At 39.7% G+C, this 21,606-nt stretch overlaps 1 protein-coding gene across 1 annotated transcript; it reads left to right on the forward strand.

The window, feature by feature from the left end:
• Window positions 1-19,091: 19,091 nt before the first annotated feature.
• Window positions 19,092-21,271, forward strand: LOC146675334 (E3 SUMO-protein ligase KIAA1586-like). The gene has a single exon (XM_085401145.1). It carries the CDS (start codon window positions 19,238-19,240, stop codon window positions 21,269-21,271), a length of 2,034 nt encoding a protein of 677 aa, XP_085257271.1. The 5' UTR covers window positions 19,092-19,237.
• The last annotated feature ends 335 nt before the right edge of the window (window positions 21,272-21,606 follow it).

Genomic DNA, 21,606 nt, shown 5'->3' on the forward strand with positions numbered 1-21,606 from the left:
GAGTCATTTTTTTGTGATCGTCTAACCAAGCCTGCTGACGTGAGGAGTCACGATCGCAAGGAATTTTGTGCATTTTACATTTAAACGCAACCAAAGATGTTTTAAATGGATGATTCCTCATCCATTTAAAACATCTTTGCGAGTCATTTTTTTGTGATCGTCTAACCAAGCCTGCTGACGTGAGGAGTCACGATCGCGAGGAATTTTGCGCATTTTACATTTAAACGCAACCAAAGATGTTTTAAATGGATGAGGAATCATCCACTTAAAACATCTTTGCGAGTCATTTTTTTGTGATCGTCTAACCAAGCCTGCTGACGTGAGGAGTCACGATCGTGAAGAATTTTGCGCATTTTACATTTAAACGCAACCAAAGATGTTTTAAATGGATGAGGAATCATCCACTTAAAACATCTTTGCGAGTCATTTTTTTGTGATCGTCTAACCAAGCCTGCTGACGTGAGGAGTCACGATCGCGAGGAATTTTGCTCATTTTACATTTAAACGCAACCAAAGATGTTTTAAATGGATGAGGAATCATCCACTTAAAACATCTTTGCGAGTCATTTTTTTGTGATCGTCTAACCAAGCCTGCTGACGTGAGGAGTCACGATCGCGAGGAATTTTGCGCATTTTACATTTAAACGCAACCAAAGATGTTTTAAATGGATGAGGAATCATCCACTTAAAACATCTTTGCGAGTCATTTTTTTGTGATCGTCTAACCAAGCCTGCTGACGTGAGGAGTCACGATCGCGAGGAATTTTGCTCATTTTACATTTAAACGCAACCAAAGATGTTTTAAATGGATGAGGAATCATCCACTTAAAACATCTTTGCGAGTCATTTTTTTGTGATCATCTAACCAAGCCTGCTGACGTGAGGAGTCACGATCGCGAGGAATTTTGCTCATTTTACATTTAAACGCAACCAAAGATGTTTTAAATGGATGAGGAATCATCCACTTAAAACATCTTTGCGAGTCATTTTTTTGTGATCGTCTAACCAAGCATGCTGACGTGAGGAGTCACGATCGCGAGGAATTTTGCTCATTTTACATTTAAACGCAACCAAAGATGTTTTAAATGGATGAGGAATCATCCATTTAAACATATTTGCGAGTCATTTTTTTGTGATCGTCTAACCAAGCCTGCTGACGTGAGGAGTCACGATCGCGAGGAATTTTCTCATTTTACATTTAAACGCAACCAAATATGTTTAAATGGATGAGGAATCATCCACTTAAAACATCTTTGCGAGTCATTTTTTTGTGATCGTCTAACCAAGCCTGCTGACGTGAGGAGTCACGATCGCGAGGAATTTTGCTCATTTTACATTTAAATGCAACCAAAGATGTTTTAAATGGATGAGGAATCATCCATTTAAAACATCTTTGCGAGTCATTTTTTTGTGATCGTCTAACCATGCATGCTGACGTGAGGAGTCCTGCGTAAAACGAGGAATTTTGCGCATTTTACATTTAAACGCAACCAAAGATGTTTTAAATGGATGATTCCTCATCCATTTAAAACATCTTTGCGAGTCATTTTTTTGTGATCGTCTAACCATGCATGCTGACGTGAGGAGTCCTGCGTAAAACGAGGAATTTTGCGCATTTTACATTTAAACGCAACCAAAGATGTTTTAAATGGATGAGGAATCATCCATTTAAAACATCTTTGCGAGTCATTTTTTTGTGATCGTCTAACCATGCATGCTGACGTGAGGAGTCCTGCGTAAAACGAGGAATTTTGCGCATTTTACATTTAAACGCAACCAAAGATGTTTTAAATGGATGAGGAATCATCCATTTAAAACATCTTTGCGAGTCATTTTTTTGTGATTGTCTAACCAAGCATGCTGACGTGAGGAGTCACGATCGTGAGGAATTTTGCGCATTTTACATTTAAACGCAACCAAAGATGTTTTAAATGGATGAGGAATCATCCATTTAAAACATCTTTGCGAGTCATTTTTTTGTGATCGTCTAACCATGCATGCTGACGTGAGGAGTCCTGCGTAAAACGACGAATTTTGCCCATTTTACATTTAAACTCCACCAAAGATGTTTTAAATGGATGAGGAATCATCCACTTAAAACATCTTTGCGAGTCGTTTTGTTGTGATCGTCTAACCAAGCCTGCTGACGTGAGGAGTCACGATCGCAAGGAATTTTGCGCATTTTACATTTAAATGCAACCAAAGATGTTTTAAATGGATGAGGAATCATCCATTTAAAACATCTTTGCGAGTCATTTTTTTGTGATCGTCTAACCAAGCATGCTGACGTGAGGAGTCACGATCGCAAGGAATTTTGCGCATATTACATTTAAATGCAACCAAAGATGTTTTAAATGGATGAGGAATCATTCACTTAAAACATCTTTGCGAGTCGTTTTGTTGTGATCATCTAACCAAGCATGCTGACGTGAGGAGTCACGATCGCGAGGAATTTTGCGCATTTTACATTTAAACGCAACCAAAGATGTTTTAAATGGATGAGGAATCATCCACTTAAAACATCTTTGCGAGTCATTTTTTTGTGATCGTCTAACCAAGCCTGCTGACGTGAGGAGTCACGATCGCGAGGAATTTTGCGCATTTTACATTTAAACGCAACCAAAGATGTTTTAAATGGATGAGGAATCATCCACTTAAAACATCTTTGCGAGTCATTTTTTTGTGATCGTCTAACCAAGCCTGCTGACGTGAGGAGTCACGATCGCGAGGAATTTTGCTCATTTTACATTTAAACGCAACCAAATATGTTTAAATGGATGATTCCTCATCCATTTAAACATATTTGCGAGTCATTTTTTTGTGATCGTCTAACCAAGCCTGCTGACGTGAGGAGTCACGATCGCAAGGAATTTTGTGCATTTTACATTTAAACGCAACCAAAGATGTTTTAAATGGATGATTCCTCATCCATTTAAAACATCTTTGCGAGTCATTTTTTTGTGATCGTCTAACCAAGCATGCTTGAGGAGTCACGATCGTGAAGAATTTTGCGCGTTTTACATTTAAACGCAACCAAAGATGTTTTAAATGGATGAGGAATCATCCACTTAAAACATCTTTGCGAGTCATTTTTTTGTGATCGTCTAACCAAGCCTGCTGACGTGAGGAGTCACGATCGCGAGGAATTTTGCGCATTTTACATTTAAACGCAACGAAGGATGTTTTAAATGGATGAGGAATCATCCACTTAAAACATCTTTGCGAGTCATTTTTTTGTGATCGTCTAACCAAGCCTGCTGACGTGAGGAGTAACGATCGCGAGGAATTTTGCTCATTTTACATTTAAACGCAACCAAAGATGTTTTAAATGGATGAGGAATCATCCACTTAAAACATCTTTGCGAGTCATTTTTTTGTGATCGTCTAACCAAGCCTGCTGACGTGAGGAGTCACGATCGCGAGGAATTTTGCGCATTTTACATTTAAACGCAACGAAGGATGTTTTAAATGGATGAGGAATCATCCACTTAAAACATCTTTGCGAGTCATTTTTTTGTGATCGTCTAACCAAGCCTGCTGACGTGAGGAGTCACGATCGCGAGGAATTTTGCTCATTTTACATTTAAACGCAACCAAAGATGTTTTAAATGGATGAGGAATCATCCACTTAAAACATCTTTGCGAGTCATTTTTTTGTGATCGTCTAACCAAGCATGCTGACGTGAGGAGTCACGATCGCGAGGAATTTTGCTCATTTTACATTTAAACGCAACCAAAGATGTTTTAAATGGATGAGGAATCATCCATTTAAACATATTTGCGAGTCATTTTTTTGTGATCGTCTAACCAAGCCTGCTGACGTGAGGAGTCACGATCGCGAGGAATTTTGCTCATTTTACATTTAAACGCAACCAAAGATGTTTTAAATGGATGAGGAATCATCCACTTAAAACATCTTTGCGAGTCGTTTTGTTGTGATCATCTAACCAAGCATGCTGACGTGAGGAGTCACGATCGCGAGGAATTTTGCGCATTTTACATTTAAACGCAACCAAAGATGTTTTAAATGGATGAGGAATCATCCACTTAAAACATCTTTGCGAGTCATTTTTTTGTGATCGTCTAACCAAGCCTGCTGACGTGAGGAGTCACGATCGCGAGGAATTTTGCGCATTTTACATTTAAACGCAACCAAAGATGTTTTAAATGGATGAGGAATCATCCACTTAAAACATCTTTGCGAGTCATTTTTTTGTGATCGTCTAACCAAGCATGCTGACGTGAGGAGTCACGATCGCGAGGAATTTTGCTCATTTTACATTTAAACGCAACCAAAGATGTTTTAAATGGATGAGGAATCATCCACTTAAAACATCTTTGCGAGTCATTTTTTTGTGATCGTCTAACCAAGCATGCTGACGTGAGGAGTCACGATCGCGAGGAATTTTGCTCATTTTACATTTAAACGCAACCAAATATGTTTAAATGGATGAGGAATCATCCATTTAAACATATTTGCGAGTCATTTTTTTGTGATCGTCTAACCAAGCCTGCTGACGTGAGGAGTCACGATCGCAAGGAATTTTGTGCATTTTACATTTAAACGCAACCAAAGATGTTTTAAATGGATGAGGAATCATCCATTTAAAACATCTTTGCGAGTCATTTTTTTGTGATCGTCTAACCAAGCATGCTTGAGGAGTCACGATCGTGAAGAATTTTGCGCATTTTACATTTAAACGCAACCAAAGATGTTTTAAATGGATGAGGAATCATCCACTTAAAACATCTTTGCGAGTCATTTTTTTGTGATCGTCTAACCAAGCCTGCTGACGTGAGGAGTCACGATCGCGAGGAATTTTGCGCATTTTACATTTAAACGCAACGAAAGATGTTTTAAATGGATGAGGAATCATCCACTTAAAACATCTTTGCGAGTCATTTTTTTGTGATCGTCTAACCAAGCCTGCTGACGTGAGGAGTCACGATCGCGAGGAATTTTGCTCATTTTACATTTAAACGCAACCAAAGATGTTTTAAATGGATGAGGAATCATCCACTTAAAACATCTTTGCGAGTCATTTTTTTGTGATCATCTAACCAAGCCTGCTTACGTGAGGAGTCACGATCGCGAGGAATTTTGCTCATTTTACATTTAAACGCAACCAAAGATGTTTTAAATGGATGAGGAATCATCCACTTAAAACATCTTTGCGAGTCATTTTTTTGTGATCGTCTAACCAAGCATGCTGACGTGAGGAGTCACGATCGCGAGGAATTTTGCTCATTTTACATTTAAACGCAACCAAAGATGTTTTAAATGGATGATTCCTCATCCATTTAAAACATCTTTGCGAGTCATTTTTTTGTGATCGTCTAACCAAGCATGCTTGAGGAGTCACGATCGTGAAGAATTTTGCGCATTTTACATTTAAACGCAACCAAAGATGTTTTAAATGGATGAGGAATCATCCACTTAAAACATCTTTGCGAGTCATTTTTTTGTGATCGTCTAACCAAGCCTGCTGACGTGAGGAGTCACGATCGCGAGGAATTTTGCGCATTTTACATTTAAACGCAACCAAAGATGTTTTAAATGGATGTGGAATCATCCATTTAAAACATCTTTGCGAGTCATTTTTTTGTGATCGTCTAACCAAGCCTGCTGACGTGAGGAGTCACGATCGCGAGGAATTTTGCTCATTTTACATTTAAACGCAACCAAAGATGTTTTAAATGGATGAGGAATCATCCACTTAAAACATCTTTGCGAGTCATTTTTTTGTGATCATCTAACCAAGCCTGCTGACGTGAGGAGTCACGATCGCGAGGAATTTTGCTCATTTTACATTTAAACGCAACCAAAGATGTTTTAAATGGATGAGGAATCATCCACTTAAAACATCTTTGCGAGTCATTTTTTTGTGATCATCTAACCAAGCCTGCTGACGTGAGGAGTCACGATCGCGAGGAATTTTGCTCATTTTACATTTAAACGCAACCAAAGATGTTTTAAATGGATGAGGAATCATCCACTTAAAACATCTTTGCGAGTCATTTTTTTGTGATCGTCTAACCAAGCATGCTGACGTGAGGAGTCACGATCGCGAGGAATTTTGCTCATTTTACATTTAAACGCAACCAAATATGTTTAAATGGATGAGGAATCATCCATTTAAACATATTTGCGAGTCATTTTTTTGTGATCGTCTAACCAAGCCTGCTGACGTGAGGAGTCACGATCGCAAGGAATTTTGTGCATTTTACATTTAAACGCAACCAAAGATGTTTTAAATGGATGATTCCTCATCCATTTAAAACATCTTTGCGAGTCATTTTTTTGTGATCGTCTAACCAAGCCTGCTGACGTGAGGAGTCACGATCGCGAGGAATTTTGCGCATTTTACATTTAAACGCAACCAAAGATGTTTTAAATGGATGAGGAATCATCCACTTAAAACATCTTTGCGAGTCATTTTTTTGTGATCGTCTAACCAAGCCTGCTGACGTGAGGAGTCACGATCGTGAAGAATTTTGCGCATTTTACATTTAAACGCAACCAAAGATGTTTTAAATGGATGAGGAATCATCCACTTAAAACATCTTTGCGAGTCATTTTTTTGTGATCGTCTAACCAAGCCTGCTGACGTGAGGAGTCACGATCGCGAGGAATTTTGCTCATTTTACATTTAAACGCAACCAAAGATGTTTTAAATGGATGAGGAATCATCCACTTAAAACATCTTTGCGAGTCATTTTTTTGTGATCGTCTAACCAAGCCTGCTGACGTGAGGAGTCACGATCGCGAGGAATTTTGCGCATTTTACATTTAAACGCAACCAAAGATGTTTTAAATGGATGAGGAATCATCCACTTAAAACATCTTTGCGAGTCATTTTTTTGTGATCGTCTAACCAAGCCTGCTGACGTGAGGAGTCACGATCGCGAGGAATTTTGCTCATTTTACATTTAAACGCAACCAAAGATGTTTTAAATGGATGAGGAATCATCCACTTAAAACATCTTTGCGAGTCATTTTTTTGTGATCATCTAACCAAGCCTGCTGACGTGAGGAGTCACGATCGCGAGGAATTTTGCTCATTTTACATTTAAACGCAACCAAAGATGTTTTAAATGGATGAGGAATCATCCACTTAAAACATCTTTGCGAGTCATTTTTTTGTGATCGTCTAACCAAGCATGCTGACGTGAGGAGTCACGATCGCGAGGAATTTTGCTCATTTTACATTTAAACGCAACCAAAGATGTTTTAAATGGATGAGGAATCATCCATTTAAACATATTTGCGAGTCATTTTTTTGTGATCGTCTAACCAAGCCTGCTGACGTGAGGAGTCACGATCGCGAGGAATTTTCTCATTTTACATTTAAACGCAACCAAATATGTTTAAATGGATGAGGAATCATCCACTTAAAACATCTTTGCGAGTCATTTTTTTGTGATCGTCTAACCAAGCCTGCTGACGTGAGGAGTCACGATCGCGAGGAATTTTGCTCATTTTACATTTAAATGCAACCAAAGATGTTTTAAATGGATGAGGAATCATCCATTTAAAACATCTTTGCGAGTCATTTTTTTGTGATCGTCTAACCATGCATGCTGACGTGAGGAGTCCTGCGTAAAACGAGGAATTTTGCGCATTTTACATTTAAACGCAACCAAAGATGTTTTAAATGGATGATTCCTCATCCATTTAAAACATCTTTGCGAGTCATTTTTTTGTGATCGTCTAACCATGCATGCTGACGTGAGGAGTCCTGCGTAAAACGAGGAATTTTGCGCATTTTACATTTAAACGCAACCAAAGATGTTTTAAATGGATGAGGAATCATCCATTTAAAACATCTTTGCGAGTCATTTTTTTGTGATCGTCTAACCATGCATGCTGACGTGAGGAGTCCTGCGTAAAACGAGGAATTTTGCGCATTTTACATTTAAACGCAACCAAAGATGTTTTAAATGGATGATTCCTCATCCATTTAAAGCATCTTTGCGAGTCATTTTTTTGTGATTGTCTAACCAAGCATGCTGACGTGAGGAGTCACGATCGTGAGGAATTTTGCGCATTTTACATTTAAACGCAACCAAAGATGTTTTAAATGGATGAGGAATCATCCATTTAAAACATCTTTGCGAGTCATTTTTTTGTGATCGTCTAACCATGCATGCTGACGTGAGGAGTCCTGCGTAAAACGACGAATTTTGCCCATTTTACATTTAAACTCCACCAAAGATGTTTTAAATGGATGAGGAATCATCCACTTAAAACATCTTTGCGAGTCGTTTTGTTGTGATCGTCTAACCAAGCCTGCTGACGTGAGGAGTCACGATCGCAAGGAATTTTGCGCATTTTACATTTAAATGCAACCAAAGATGTTTTAAATGGATGAGGAATCATCCATTTAAAACATCTTTGCGAGTCATTTTTTTGTGATCGTCTAACCAAGCATGCTGACGTGAGGAGTCACGATCGCAAGGAATTTTGCGCATATTACATTTAAATGCAACCAAAGATGTTTTAAATGGATGAGGAATCATTCACTTAAAACATCTTTGCGAGTCGTTTTGTTGTGATCATCTAACCAAGCATGCTGACGTGAGGAGTCACGATCGCGAGGAATTTTGCGCATTTTACATTTAAACGCAACCAAAGATGTTTTAAATGGATGAGGAATCATCCACTTAAAACATCTTTGCGAGTCATTTTTTTGTGATCGTCTAACCAAGCCTGCTGACGTGAGGAGTCACGATCGCGAGGAATTTTGCGCATTTTACATTTAAACGCAACCAAAGATGTTTTAAATGGATGAGGAATCATCCACTTAAAACATCTTTGCGAGTCATTTTTTTGTGATCGTCTAACCAAGCCTGCTGACGTGAGGAGTCACGATCGCGAGGAATTTTGCTCATTTTACATTTAAACGCAACCAAATATGTTTAAATGGATGAGGAATCATCCATTTAAACATATTTGCGAGTCATTTTTTTGTGATCGTCTAACCAAGCCTGCTGACGTGAGGAGTCACGATCGCAAGGAATTTTGTGCATTTTACATTTAAACGCAACCAAAGATGTTTTAAATGGATGATTCCTCATCCATTTAAAACATCTTTGCGAGTCATTTTTTTGTGATCGTCTAACCAAGCATGCTTGAGGAGTCACGATCGTGAAGAATTTTGCGCATTTTACATTTAAACGCAACCAAAGATGTTTTAAATGGATGAGGAATCATCCACTTAAAACATCTTTGCGAGTCATTTTTTTGTGATCGTCTAACCAAGCCTGCTGACGTGAGGAGTCACGATCGCGAGGAATTTTGCGCATTTTACATTTAAACGCAACGAAGGATGTTTTAAATGGATGAGGAATCATCCACTTAAAACATCTTTGCGAGTCATTTTTTTGTGATCGTCTAACCAAGCCTGCTGACGTGAGGAGTAACGATCGCGAGGAATTTTGCTCATTTTACATTTAAACGCAACCAAAGATGTTTTAAATGGATGAGGAATCATCCACTTAAAACATCTTTGCGAGTCATTTTTTTGTGATCGTCTAACCAAGCCTGCTGACGTGAGGAGTCACGATCGCGAGGAATTTTGCGCATTTTACATTTAAACGCAACGAAGGATGTTTTAAATGGATGAGGAATCATCCACTTAAAACATCTTTGCGAGTCATTTTTTTGTGATCGTCTAACCAAGCCTGCTGACGTGAGGAGTCACGATCGCGAGGAATTTTGCTCATTTTACATTTAAACGCAACCAAAGATGTTTTAAATGGATGAGGAATCATCCACTTAAAACATCTTTGCGAGTCATTTTTTTGTGATCGTCTAACCAAGCATGCTGACGTGAGGAGTCACGATCGCGAGGAATTTTGCTCATTTTACATTTAAACGCAACCAAAGATGTTTTAAATGGATGAGGAATCATCCATTTAAACATATTTGCGAGTCATTTTTTTGTGATCGTCTAACCAAGCCTGCTGACGTGAGGAGTCACGATCGCGAGGAATTTTGCTCATTTTACATTTAAACGCAACCAAAGATGTTTTAAATGGATGAGGAATCATCCACTTAAAACATCTTTGCGAGTCGTTTTGTTGTGATCATCTAACCAAGCATGCTGACGTGAGGAGTCACGATCGCGAGGAATTTTGCGCATTTTACATTTAAACGCAACCAAAGATGTTTTAAATGGATGAGGAATCATCCACTTAAAACATCTTTGCGAGTCATTTTTTTGTGATCGTCTAACCAAGCCTGCTGACGTGAGGAGTCACGATCGCGAGGAATTTTGCGCATTTTACATTTAAACGCAACCAAAGATGTTTTAAATGGATGAGGAATCATCCACTTAAAACATCTTTGCGAGTCATTTTTTTGTGATCGTCTAACCAAGCATGCTGACGTGAGGAGTCACGATCGCGAGGAATTTTGCTCATTTTACATTTAAACGCAACCAAAGATGTTTTAAATGGATGAGGAATCATCCACTTAAAACATCTTTGCGAGTCATTTTTTTGTGATCGTCTAACCAAGCATGCTGACGTGAGGAGTCACGATCGCGAGGAATTTTGCTCATTTTACATTTAAACGCAACCAAATATGTTTAAATGGATGAGGAATCATCCATTTAAACATATTTGCGAGTCATTTTTTTGTGATCGTCTAACCAAGCCTGCTGACGTGAGGAGTCACGATCGCAAGGAATTTTGTGCATTTTACATTTAAACGCAACCAAAGATGTTTTAAATGGATGAGGAATCATCCATTTAAAACATCTTTGCGAGTCATTTTTTTGTGATCGTCTAACCAAGCATGCTTGAGGAGTCACGATCGTGAAGAATTTTGCGCATTTTACATTTAAACGCAACCAAAGATGTTTTAAATGGATGAGGAATCATCCACTTAAAACATCTTTGCGAGTCATTTTTTTGTGATCGTCTAACCAAGCCTGCTGACGTGAGGAGTCACGATCGCGAGGAATTTTGCGCATTTTACATTTAAACGCAACGAAAGATGTTTTAAATGGATGAGGAATCATCCACTTAAAACATCTTTGCGAGTCATTTTTTTGTGATCGTCTAACCAAGCCTGCTGACGTGAGGAGTCACGATCGCGAGGAATTTTGCTCATTTTACATTTAAACGCAACCAAAGATGTTTTAAATGGATGAGGAATCATCCACTTAAAACATCTTTGCGAGTCATTTTTTTGTGATCATCTAACCAAGCCTGCTTACGTGAGGAGTCACGATCGCGAGGAATTTTGCTCATTTTACATTTAAACGCAACCAAAGATGTTTTAAATGGATGAGGAATCATCCACTTAAAACATCTTTGCGAGTCATTTTTTTGTGATCGTCTAACCAAGCATGCTGACGTGAGGAGTCACGATCGCGAGGAATTTTGCTCATTTTACATTTAAACGCAACCAAAGATGTTTTAAATGGATGATTCCTCATCCATTTAAAACATCTTTGCGAGTCATTTTTTTGTGATCGTCTAACCAAGCATGCTTGAGGAGTCACGATCGTGAAGAATTTTGCGCATTTTACATTTAAACGCAACCAAAGATGTTTTAAATGGATGAGGAATCATCCACTTAAAACATCTTTGCGAGTCATTTTTTTGTGATCGTCTAACCAAGCCTGCTGACGTGAGGAGTCACGATCGCGAGGAATTTTGCGCATTTTACATTTAAACGCAACCAAAGATGTTTTAAATGGATGTGGAATCATCCATTTAAAACATCTTTGCGAGTCATTTTTTTGTGATCGTCTAACCAAGCCTGCTGACGTGAGGAGTCACGATCGCGAGGAATTTTGCTCATTTTACATTTAAACGCAACCAAAGATGCTTTAAATGGATGAGGAATCATCCATTTAAACATATTTGCGAGTCATTTTTTTGTGATCGTCTAACCAAGCCTGCTGACGTGAGGAGTCACGATCGCGAGGAATTTTGCTCATTTTACATTTAAACGCAACCAAAGATGTTTTAAATGGATGAGGAATCATCCACTTAAAACATCTTTGCGAGTCATTTTTTTGTGATCGTCTAACCAAGCCTGCTGACGTGAGGAGTCACGATCGCGAGGAATTTTGCGCATTTTACATTTAAACGCAACCAAAGATGTTTTAAATGGATGAGGAATCATCCACTTAAAACATATTTGTGAGTCATTTTTTTGTGATCGTCTAACCAAGCCTGCTGACGTGAGGAGTCACGATCGCGAGGAATTTTGCTCATTTTACATTTAAACGCAACCAAAGATGTTTTAAATGGATGAGGAATCATCCACTTAAAACATCTTTGCGAGTCATTTTTTTGTGATCGTCTAACCAAGCCTGCTGACGTGAGGAGTCACGATCGCGAGGAATTTTGCTCATTTTACATTTAAATGCAACCAAAGATGTTTTAAATGGATGAGGAATCATCCATTTAAAACATCTTTGCGAGTCATTTTTTTGTGATCGTCTAACCATGCATGCTGACGTGAGGAGTCCTGCGTAAAACGAGGAATTTTGCGCATTTTACATTTAAACGCAACCAAAGATGTTTTAAATGGATGATTCCTCATCCATTTAAAACATCTTTGCGAGTCATTTTTTTGTGATCGTCTAACCATGCATGCTGACGTGAGGAGTCACGATAGCGAGGAACTTTGCGCATTTTACGTTTAAACGCAACCAAAGATGTTTTAAATGGATGAGGAATCATCCATTTAAAACATCTTTGCGAGTCATTTTTTTGTGATCGTATAACCAAGCATGCTGACGTGAGGAGTCACGATCACAAGGAATTTTGCGCATTTTACATTTAAATGCAACCAAAGATGTTTTAAATGGATGATTCCTCATCCATTTAAAACATCTTTGCGAGTCATTTTTTTGTGATCGTCTAACCAAGCCTGCTGACGTGAGGAGTCACGATCGCGAGGAATTTTGCGCATTTTACATTTAAACGCAACCAAAGATGTTTTAAATGGATGAGGAATCATCCACTTAAAACATCTTTGCGAGTCATTTTTTTGTGATCGTCTAACCAAGCCTGCTGACGTGAGGAGTCACGATCGCGAGGAATTTTGCTCATTTTACATTTAAACGCAACCAAAGATGTTTTAAATGGATGAGGAATCATCCACTTAAAACATCTTTGCGAGTCATTTTTTTGTGATCGTCTAACCAAGCATGCTGACGTGAGGAGTCACGATCGCGAGGAATTTTGCTCATTTTACATTTAAACGCAACCAAAGATGTTATAAATGGATGAGGAATCATCCATTTAAAACATCTCTGCGAGTCATTTTTTTGTGATCGTCTAACCAAGCCTGCTGACGTGAGGAGTCACGATCGCGAGGAATTTTGCTCATTTTACATTTAAACGCAACCAAAGATGTTTTAAATGGATGATTCCTCATCCATTTAAAACATCTTTGCGAGTCATTTTTTTGTGATCGTCTAACCAAGCATGCTGACGTGAGGAGTCACGATCGCGAGGAATTTTGCGCATTTTACATTTAAACGCAACCAAAGATGTTTTAAATGGATGAGGAATCATCCACTTAAAACATCTTTGCGAGTCATTTTTTTGTGATCGTCTAACCAAGCCTGCTGACGTGAGGAGTCACGATCGCGAGGAATTTTGCTCATTTTACATTTAAACGCAACCAAATATGTTTAAATGGATGAGGAATCATCCATTTAAACATATTTGCGAGTCATTTTTTTGTGATCGTCTAACCAAGCCTGCTGACGTGAGGAGTCACGATCGCAAGGAATTTTGTGCATTTTACATTTAAACGCAACCAAAGATGTTTTAAATGGATGATTCCTCATCCATTTAAAACATCTTTGCGAGTCATTTTTTTGTGATCGTCTAACCAAGCCTGCTGACGTGAGGAGTCACGATCGCGAGGAATTTTGCTCATTTTACATTTAAACGCAACCAAAGATGTTTTAAATGGATGAGGAATCATCCACTTAAAACATCTTTGCGAGTCATTTTTTTGTGATCGTCTAACCAAGCCTGCTGACGTGAGGAGTCACGATCGCGAGGAATTTTGCGCATTTTACATTTAAACGCAACCAAAGATGTTTTAAATGGATGATTCCTCATCCATTTAAAACATCTTTGCGAGTCATTTTTTTGTGATCGTCTAACCAAGCATGCTGACGTGAGGAGTCACGATCGCGAGGAATTTTGTGCATTTTACATTTAAACGCAACCAAAGATGTTTTAAATGGATGATTCCTCATCCATTTAAAACATCTTTGCGAGTCATTTTTTTGTGATCGTCTAACCAAGCCTGCTGACGTGAGGAGTCACGATCGCGAGGAATTTTGCGCATTTTACATTTAAACGCAACCAAAGATGTTTTAAATGGATGATTCCTCATCCATTTAAAACATCTTTGCGAGTCATTTTTTTGTGATCGTCTAACCAAGCATGCTGACGTGAGGAGTCACGATCGCGAGGAATTTTGCGCATTTTACATTTAAACGCAACCAAAGATGTTTTAAATGGATGATTCCTCATCCATTTAAAACATCTTTGCGAGTCATTTTTTTGTGATCGTCTAACCAAGCCTGCTGACATGAGGAGTCACGATCGCGAGGAATTTTGTGCATTTTACATTTAAACTCCACCAAAGATGTTTTAAATGGATGAGGAATCATCCATTTAAAACATATTTGCAAGTCGTTTTAATGTTGTTGGGTAACCAAGCATGCTGACGTGAGGAGTCACGATCGCTAGGAATTTTGCGCATTTTACATTTAAATGCAACCAAAGATGTTTTAAATGGATGAGGAATCATCCATTTAAAACCCCCAACCAGTCCCGGCAGTTGACTGTCCCTCCTGAGCCTGGTTCTGCCGGAGGTTTCTGCCCGTTTAAAGGCAGTTTTTCCTCCCCACTGTCGCCAAGTGCTTGCTCAGAGGGGATTGTTGGGGTTTTCTCTCCTCTGCCTTTTTTCTTCATTTATTTGTTTGTTTAACTTTTTTCACCTTATCTAAATAATAAACCAATTAAATTTATCCTTTGAGTATTTTTCATCTCATCTTTACAGAATCTTTCCAAAACATTTTCAAACATTCAGATCTGTCTTTTATTTTCTTCTTGAAACCTCATAAATGGTGAACTAAAAACCCAGAATATGGTTTGAAACATAGTTTCAGCTGAAACTGGCATAACATTGTGTGTGTGTGTGTGTGTGTGTGTGTGTGTGTGTGTGTGTGTGTGTGTGTGTGTGTGTGTGTGTGTGTGTGTGTGTGTCACTAGTTTGGTCATCATGTTTAGACTCATTCACTCCAACGTTATTTAGGCCAAATCTTTAAAACTGTATGATTGCATACACATTTTCAATTCACTTCAATCGCACAAATAATTATTTGCAGTATCTTATTTATTATGAAAATGTCATGCCTGATCATTTGTGCCTACACCACCAAAAATGGGGGCAAAAGGGAGGAGATCATGTTTAATCGGCTATAAGAAAAGGTCAGAAATATAAGTGCCGACATGAGCAGTGTCCACAGAAACCTCTGAATCTCAGCTCAAAGCTCAAATAAACCATTTCTACAACCAGCAAACAAAGCAAAGACACCAAACAGTTAAAAGAGCAGTGACATCACCACGAATCTGTGGTCAGGTAATATCCATGTTTTGATTGATGATTTTCTGGAGTTAAATGTGAACCGAAGCATATTTTGGGTGTTATATGCTATTAAATACTTTTAAATAAATTAGGTGTGGAAATAAAAAAATCAAAATTTCCTCTGTTTGAGTCACAGAAACTTTGACATAGTAACATTTGCAGTAAGTCCTAAATGTTCACCTTTAAAGTGTTTGTGCTAATAACACCATGTGCAGTAAGACAGGCATGGAGAACAGCACTGACTGGGAGAGGCTTTGAACAGCTGACACACTGAGTTCAGTTCAACATATCAGACTTTAAGAATGCACAAGCACCTAAAATCTATTCATTTAGTCTATCATCTGTGATATTATCATGTAAAATGATGATGTATCGTTCACCTCCATTGTTTAAACAAGTAGCCCTTAAGTATTTAATATTCATATGTTAAAACACTGAAATTTGTCTGTTGTCTCACTGGCTGATAGTGCCCCACAGGCCTCAGTGTGAGCTTGATGCCATTATAATGTTACAGTTGTTTAATGTGTAGGTGCTCATGGTATAGACCACAGGGTCTGTGTAGATACAGGTGGGACACAACACAGAAACTTGTCACTAACATATGTTCCTCTCTCGTGATCAGTAACATCAGTTTTCACTGCAGTGATACAAACCATGAATTACACCCGTATAAAACCCTCCCAAATCAAAACAGCTCACTGATGCAGATCCTCTGCAGTGCCTCTCTTGGTTCTTTTAAAAATTCCTGCATGTGTGAGTTGCTGAAGCACACCCCGCCGTTCCCCCTTTTTGAAAACAAAGGAACGGTGGGACTGAGGCAATTTTACCTCAGGATGGCCAGTCACCACATACCAGTGATTCAGCAAAACTCACCTGAGGAATCCAGCCTGACAACGCCAAATTGTTGAGGAAAATTTAACAATAACCTGCACCCAGTGAGCTTGATTTGAAGCGGGTTTAATAAACACATTACAATGTGGAGAGAGCTTCCCAGTGAAACACCAGGACCATCTCTGAATTGTGGCCACCGCCCTTACATCTTATATACAGACACACAGACAAAGAACATTCCACAAACTCTTACATGTTATTTTGAATCAGCAGTGATACATCCTACACTTCCTCTATTCAACTGTAACTACACAAAGCAGCCATGAATGTCCAGCACACACGTGTGTGCGTGTGTAGAGAGAGAGAGCTCACAAAATTAGGTGGTGTTCTTCATTGTAATAGGAAAGGTAACATGGGTCCCCACCGTTTCTCAAAGACTTGTTTCTGTAGTCTGAGTATGTAATTTGTTCCATCAGACAGACACTCACTGGATCCATAGATTATATCTGGTTTTAACCATCTGATAGTTATGCATTTTAGGGCTGCAGTGAGTCATATATTTAGCAAGTAAGTTTTGGCTTTGCAGTCAATATGTTCTGCAATCCTTCCCAACACTGCTACTGTAGGACTTAGTGGAATATTTACCTTGGAAAATGTCTTTGAGAGCATCAAATATCTGCCTCCAGAATACACAGAGTTTAGGGCAGAGCCACAATATATGAGTGTGGTTGGCAGAGTGTGTCCCACAGTTCCTCCAGCATGAACTCAGATGTGTTGGACCCATCTTAGCAGTTATTTCTGGTGTTCTGTAGAATCTGGCACATTAATGCCCCCTTTATTTTGGGCAACTGCAGGATTTTGAGTCTAATTCTAGGCCGCTGTTTAGCCTACATGAAGTTAGAAATTCTTCAATACAGCTTGGACTCTCCACCATTTGACCCTTAGAACTGAAGAAGCTTCTCGGATGAGAGGTGAAACGTCTTCAAGTAACTCAAAGAAGTCCAGACGCTTTTCTTTCCAAGCTCCTTAGACTACGATGACCTGGATGACTGAGAACCTTCACAGACTTCTCCACACTTTAAATGCACTCTAATGATGGGAACGTGTGGTAACATTCAGTCTTAACTGAAATAACATATTGCATCTATAAATGGGATTAAAATGTTTACCAAAGACTAACGTTTTTCATTCAGAACAAACAGCATATTTCAGGTTAGGGCTGCACAACTAGTTTGTCCAATATTAAAATGACAGTTGTTACAATTATTCACAGATTGTAGTGGCAAAATGTGTTTTGATTGCACTGTCATGTCAGAATACTGCTTTCACCTTTACTTTGTGCTACACTCATGTTAATTAATCTTCATAAATTAATGTTTGCAAACACAAAGTATAAAGTTTTCCACTCTGCTATTTGTACCTGCACAACAGATGTGAATAAAACTCAAACCTATACGAGGCTCCTTCTCCGTTTCCCTGCAACATTTTGTATAGATCTAACTTTTTGCCACATAAATAACCTTCTGATGTGTTTACAGTAAATGTATTTGATAGTAGCTTATTTTGTAACTTTTAGTGGGCCTATGCAATGTTCCCTCTAAGCTGCGCACGTGCGCAATTGCGCACTGCTGGCACAGTCTCTGCGCACAGAAATTCTGCGTTGCGCACCAAAAAAAATCTAACCTGAATTGAAATTAAAATGAATACTTTAACAATTCTGTTTTGCAGTGTTAGTCAGTAAGTGACTGGCTGCTCCCATATGGGAACGATGCCACCTTATCCCATAGTCCAGCCAATAATGCGTATATGCGCAGCCAATCAACGTTGTTGACAGGCTATGACAGCGTCCTTATGTGCCAACGCCGGTGTGTTAGCTGTCAAAGCGGCGTGGCTGATGTGGAGTGAAGCCATGTTAATGACAACGTGTACAACCATTGGAGATGTGAGCAGGACAGACGGAACAATTGACGGAAAAATTGGGGACTTTACACCAGTTTTTAAATCGTGTTGATAGGCCACGTAAAACCAGAGTTGTGATAAAAAAAAATGCAATGTTTGGTTTTCTTCCTGAATACTGGTTGTTTATATTTACTGCGGGAAGAAACGGTTAAATTGGCGTTTTATAAGAAAAAAGGCTCGAAAGCGCTCTCCACCTGTGAGCAAAAACAAACCCCACCCCCTCTGCCTTTCCTATTCGTCTAAAAAAGTACCATGTCGACCAATCAAAAAATGATATGGCAACGTGGCATCTAGTTGTTAAGAAACGGGGGAAGTTTTAGGAGTGACGGTGGTGTTTTGAGATGTGAGAGATTTGCGACGTTTAGCGCAAATCTTGTGTAGTTAGTGTGTAGTGTAGTCAGTAGTTTTGTTGTGTGCGTCAGAACAATGAGGCGACTGCTGAATGTTACAGGTGTTACAGGAGCAGTGCTTTAAGTGGGCCGGTACCGCCACTTCTAAATATAGCTCTTGAGAGTACCGCCACCTCTCCATGCGCCCAGAACGTGCTTTTAGCGTACCGGTACTCTCATTTGCACATCGTTTGGCTGCACTGCCGCTTTTCAGAGCGCCCTTCACAAGCACGCTTCCTAATTCGTCCCACCGAGAGCAGAGACTACATTACCCATACACCAATGTGTTTTACAAGTGAAAAGCGCATGCGTCGCTTTTGCCGTTGTCATGTCAACAACTCAACGTGGTCCGGAGAGGGTGTGTAAAACGCGCAAACAGCTGCTCGTTAAAATACAAAAACAATGAACACTTAATATGCTCTCCTGGCTTCAGACTCTGAGTAGTAAAAGAACAAGGTCAGAATCAGAGGACTCGCTGGCTGACACCCCACCGAGCCAGAATGATATCGCTGCAGGTCAGACGCAAGCTAATGAAAGCTGCACTAGTGCCGCAGCCGCGGACGACGGCACTTTTGGCGACGACGAGGACGAGAATGACACCATTTCTACCGATGACAACAGCCGCGTTAGCGAGCATGAGTGGCCAGAATGTTGGTCCCAAGCACAAGTCCGGTATTTCTCCACAAATTACAAGTGGCTGATCAGCAGAAATCAAAAGTTGGGTTGTAGTGTGTGTAGTCAAGTTTGTGCTCGCGTGGACATGCAGCAAGGGCAGAGAGTGTCGCAGGAGTGGAGTGGGTGCTTAATCTCGTCTTTTGGAAGGGACAAGGCTGCACAACAAAACTCACTACGAAAGAAAATAAAAGAGCACAGAGACTCAATTTATCACAAGAAAGCAGTTGAAATAAAAGAGAAGGCAACACAAAATACAATGCAAAAACACATTGAAGATATGAGAAAGGCTGACTACGCTTCAACTTGCAATGTGTTTAGAACAGCTTATAAGATTGGCAAGCATGGGCGTCCCTTTACAGACATGCCAATAGATGTCCAGTTGCAAGTCTTAAATGGTGTCAAGATGGGCAGAGTTTTGCACTCTAATAACTCATGTGCAAATATACTGGATCACATTGCAGCTGAAATGAAAAAGAAGGTAGTCAATGACATAGTGATGAATGAAAGAAAATTGTGTGTGCTCATTGATGAATCCACTACAATAAGTGGAAAGTCTGTGCTTGTCGTGTGCCTGCGGTCAGCTATTTCCAGTGAAAATCCAGACACAATATTTTTTGAACTGATTGAGCTGCAGGGGACCACAGCAAAGGACATCACTGAAGCACTGTTAGGATGTCTTCATAATAATGGCTTTGACCCTCACTACCTACAGCAACATTTGTTGGCATTTGCTTGTGATGGAGCCTCAGTGATGCTTGGGAGGAAAGCAGGAGTTGCTGCGCAGCTTTGTTCCAAATTCCCTTACCTGTTTGTCTGGCATTGTTCCAATCACAGACTGGAACTGGCAGTTTGTGATGTTTTGAAGGAGGTAGGAGGAATCAACCACTTTAAAATATTCTTAGATCAGCTTTACTCCCTCTACCATGCATCACCAAAAAACCAAAGGGAGTTAACCGAGAGTGCTCACAATGTTGGACAACGTCTCCTTGTGATAGGCCGTGTTTTATCAGTGCGTTGGGTTGCTTCAAGTGAGAGAACAGTGAAAGCAGTATGGGAGAACTACCAAGCTCTGCAGGTACACTTTACAAGTGCTGCTGCTGATACCAGCAGGGACTCAAGAGAGAGAGCAAAATACAAAGGACTCAATGATGTTCTCACTACTGTTTCTTTTGTGGTCAATCTTGGCATCATGTATGACGCTTTCACAGAACTCAGTGACCTCTCAAGAATGCTCCAGAGATGGGACATGACTTTGGATCAAGCAGACAGGCAGCTGGACCGACAAATCCGGGTGTTTGAGTCAATGGTATCCACACCTGGTCCCACACAAACTGCCATTGAAGCTGAAAAGGAGAAAATCTTCAGAAATGTATGCCTGCATGAAAATCAGAGGGTTATAAAAATCAACCATGGCCAATTTTTCCGTAGCCTGGCTGAAAATGTTAAGTGCAGGATGACTCCAACAACTTCCTCGCATGTCAGTAAAACCTCATCTGAAAAGACAGATAGTCACCTCCTCTCAGACATCAAGGTCCTCCAGTCTGACTCCTGGCCTGCATCTCTAGATATTCAATATGGGGATGCAGCGGTCAGACGTTTATGTCAGAGATTCAGAGTTGGGGAGAGGGAAAGTGTCCTAGGATTTAGGGAGTATAAAGACCTTAAAGCGTCCAAGACACCAGCAGCCCTGAAGCCGCTTCTTACAGCTGTCCACACCATTGCAGTATCAACAAGTGAATGCGAGCGAGCTTTCAGCTCAATGAATGATACTTGACAGATAAAAGAAACTCTCTCAACATCAAAAGGCTTTCAAATATGATTTTCCTGAAATGCAACGGACCACCCTTGGATCAGTTTAACACACAAACATATGTGCAGACATGGCTGGCACTAGGGAGGAGAAGTGCAGCATCCACAAACTGCGAAGCCCAAAGTGAAAGGAAAGTGGAGCCCAAAACGTGCTGGAGCCTTTTCTAGGTAAAATGATTTGTACAGTATTTCTCATTTTTCATTTGGTGTACTGTGATTGTATTTTGCTGAATCTGCTTTTGTATATTTTTCAGGGGTAAAGAAATGAACCATCTTCAAGACTCAAGATTATGTTCTACT

Source organism: Rhamphochromis longiceps, linkage group LG3 (genome assembly GCF_057381845.1).
Source record: "Rhamphochromis longiceps isolate RC_006_pf linkage group LG3, R_longiceps_female_GT1.1, whole genome shotgun sequence".
Classification (NCBI taxonomy): domain Eukaryota; kingdom Metazoa; phylum Chordata; class Actinopteri; order Cichliformes; family Cichlidae; genus Rhamphochromis; species Rhamphochromis longiceps.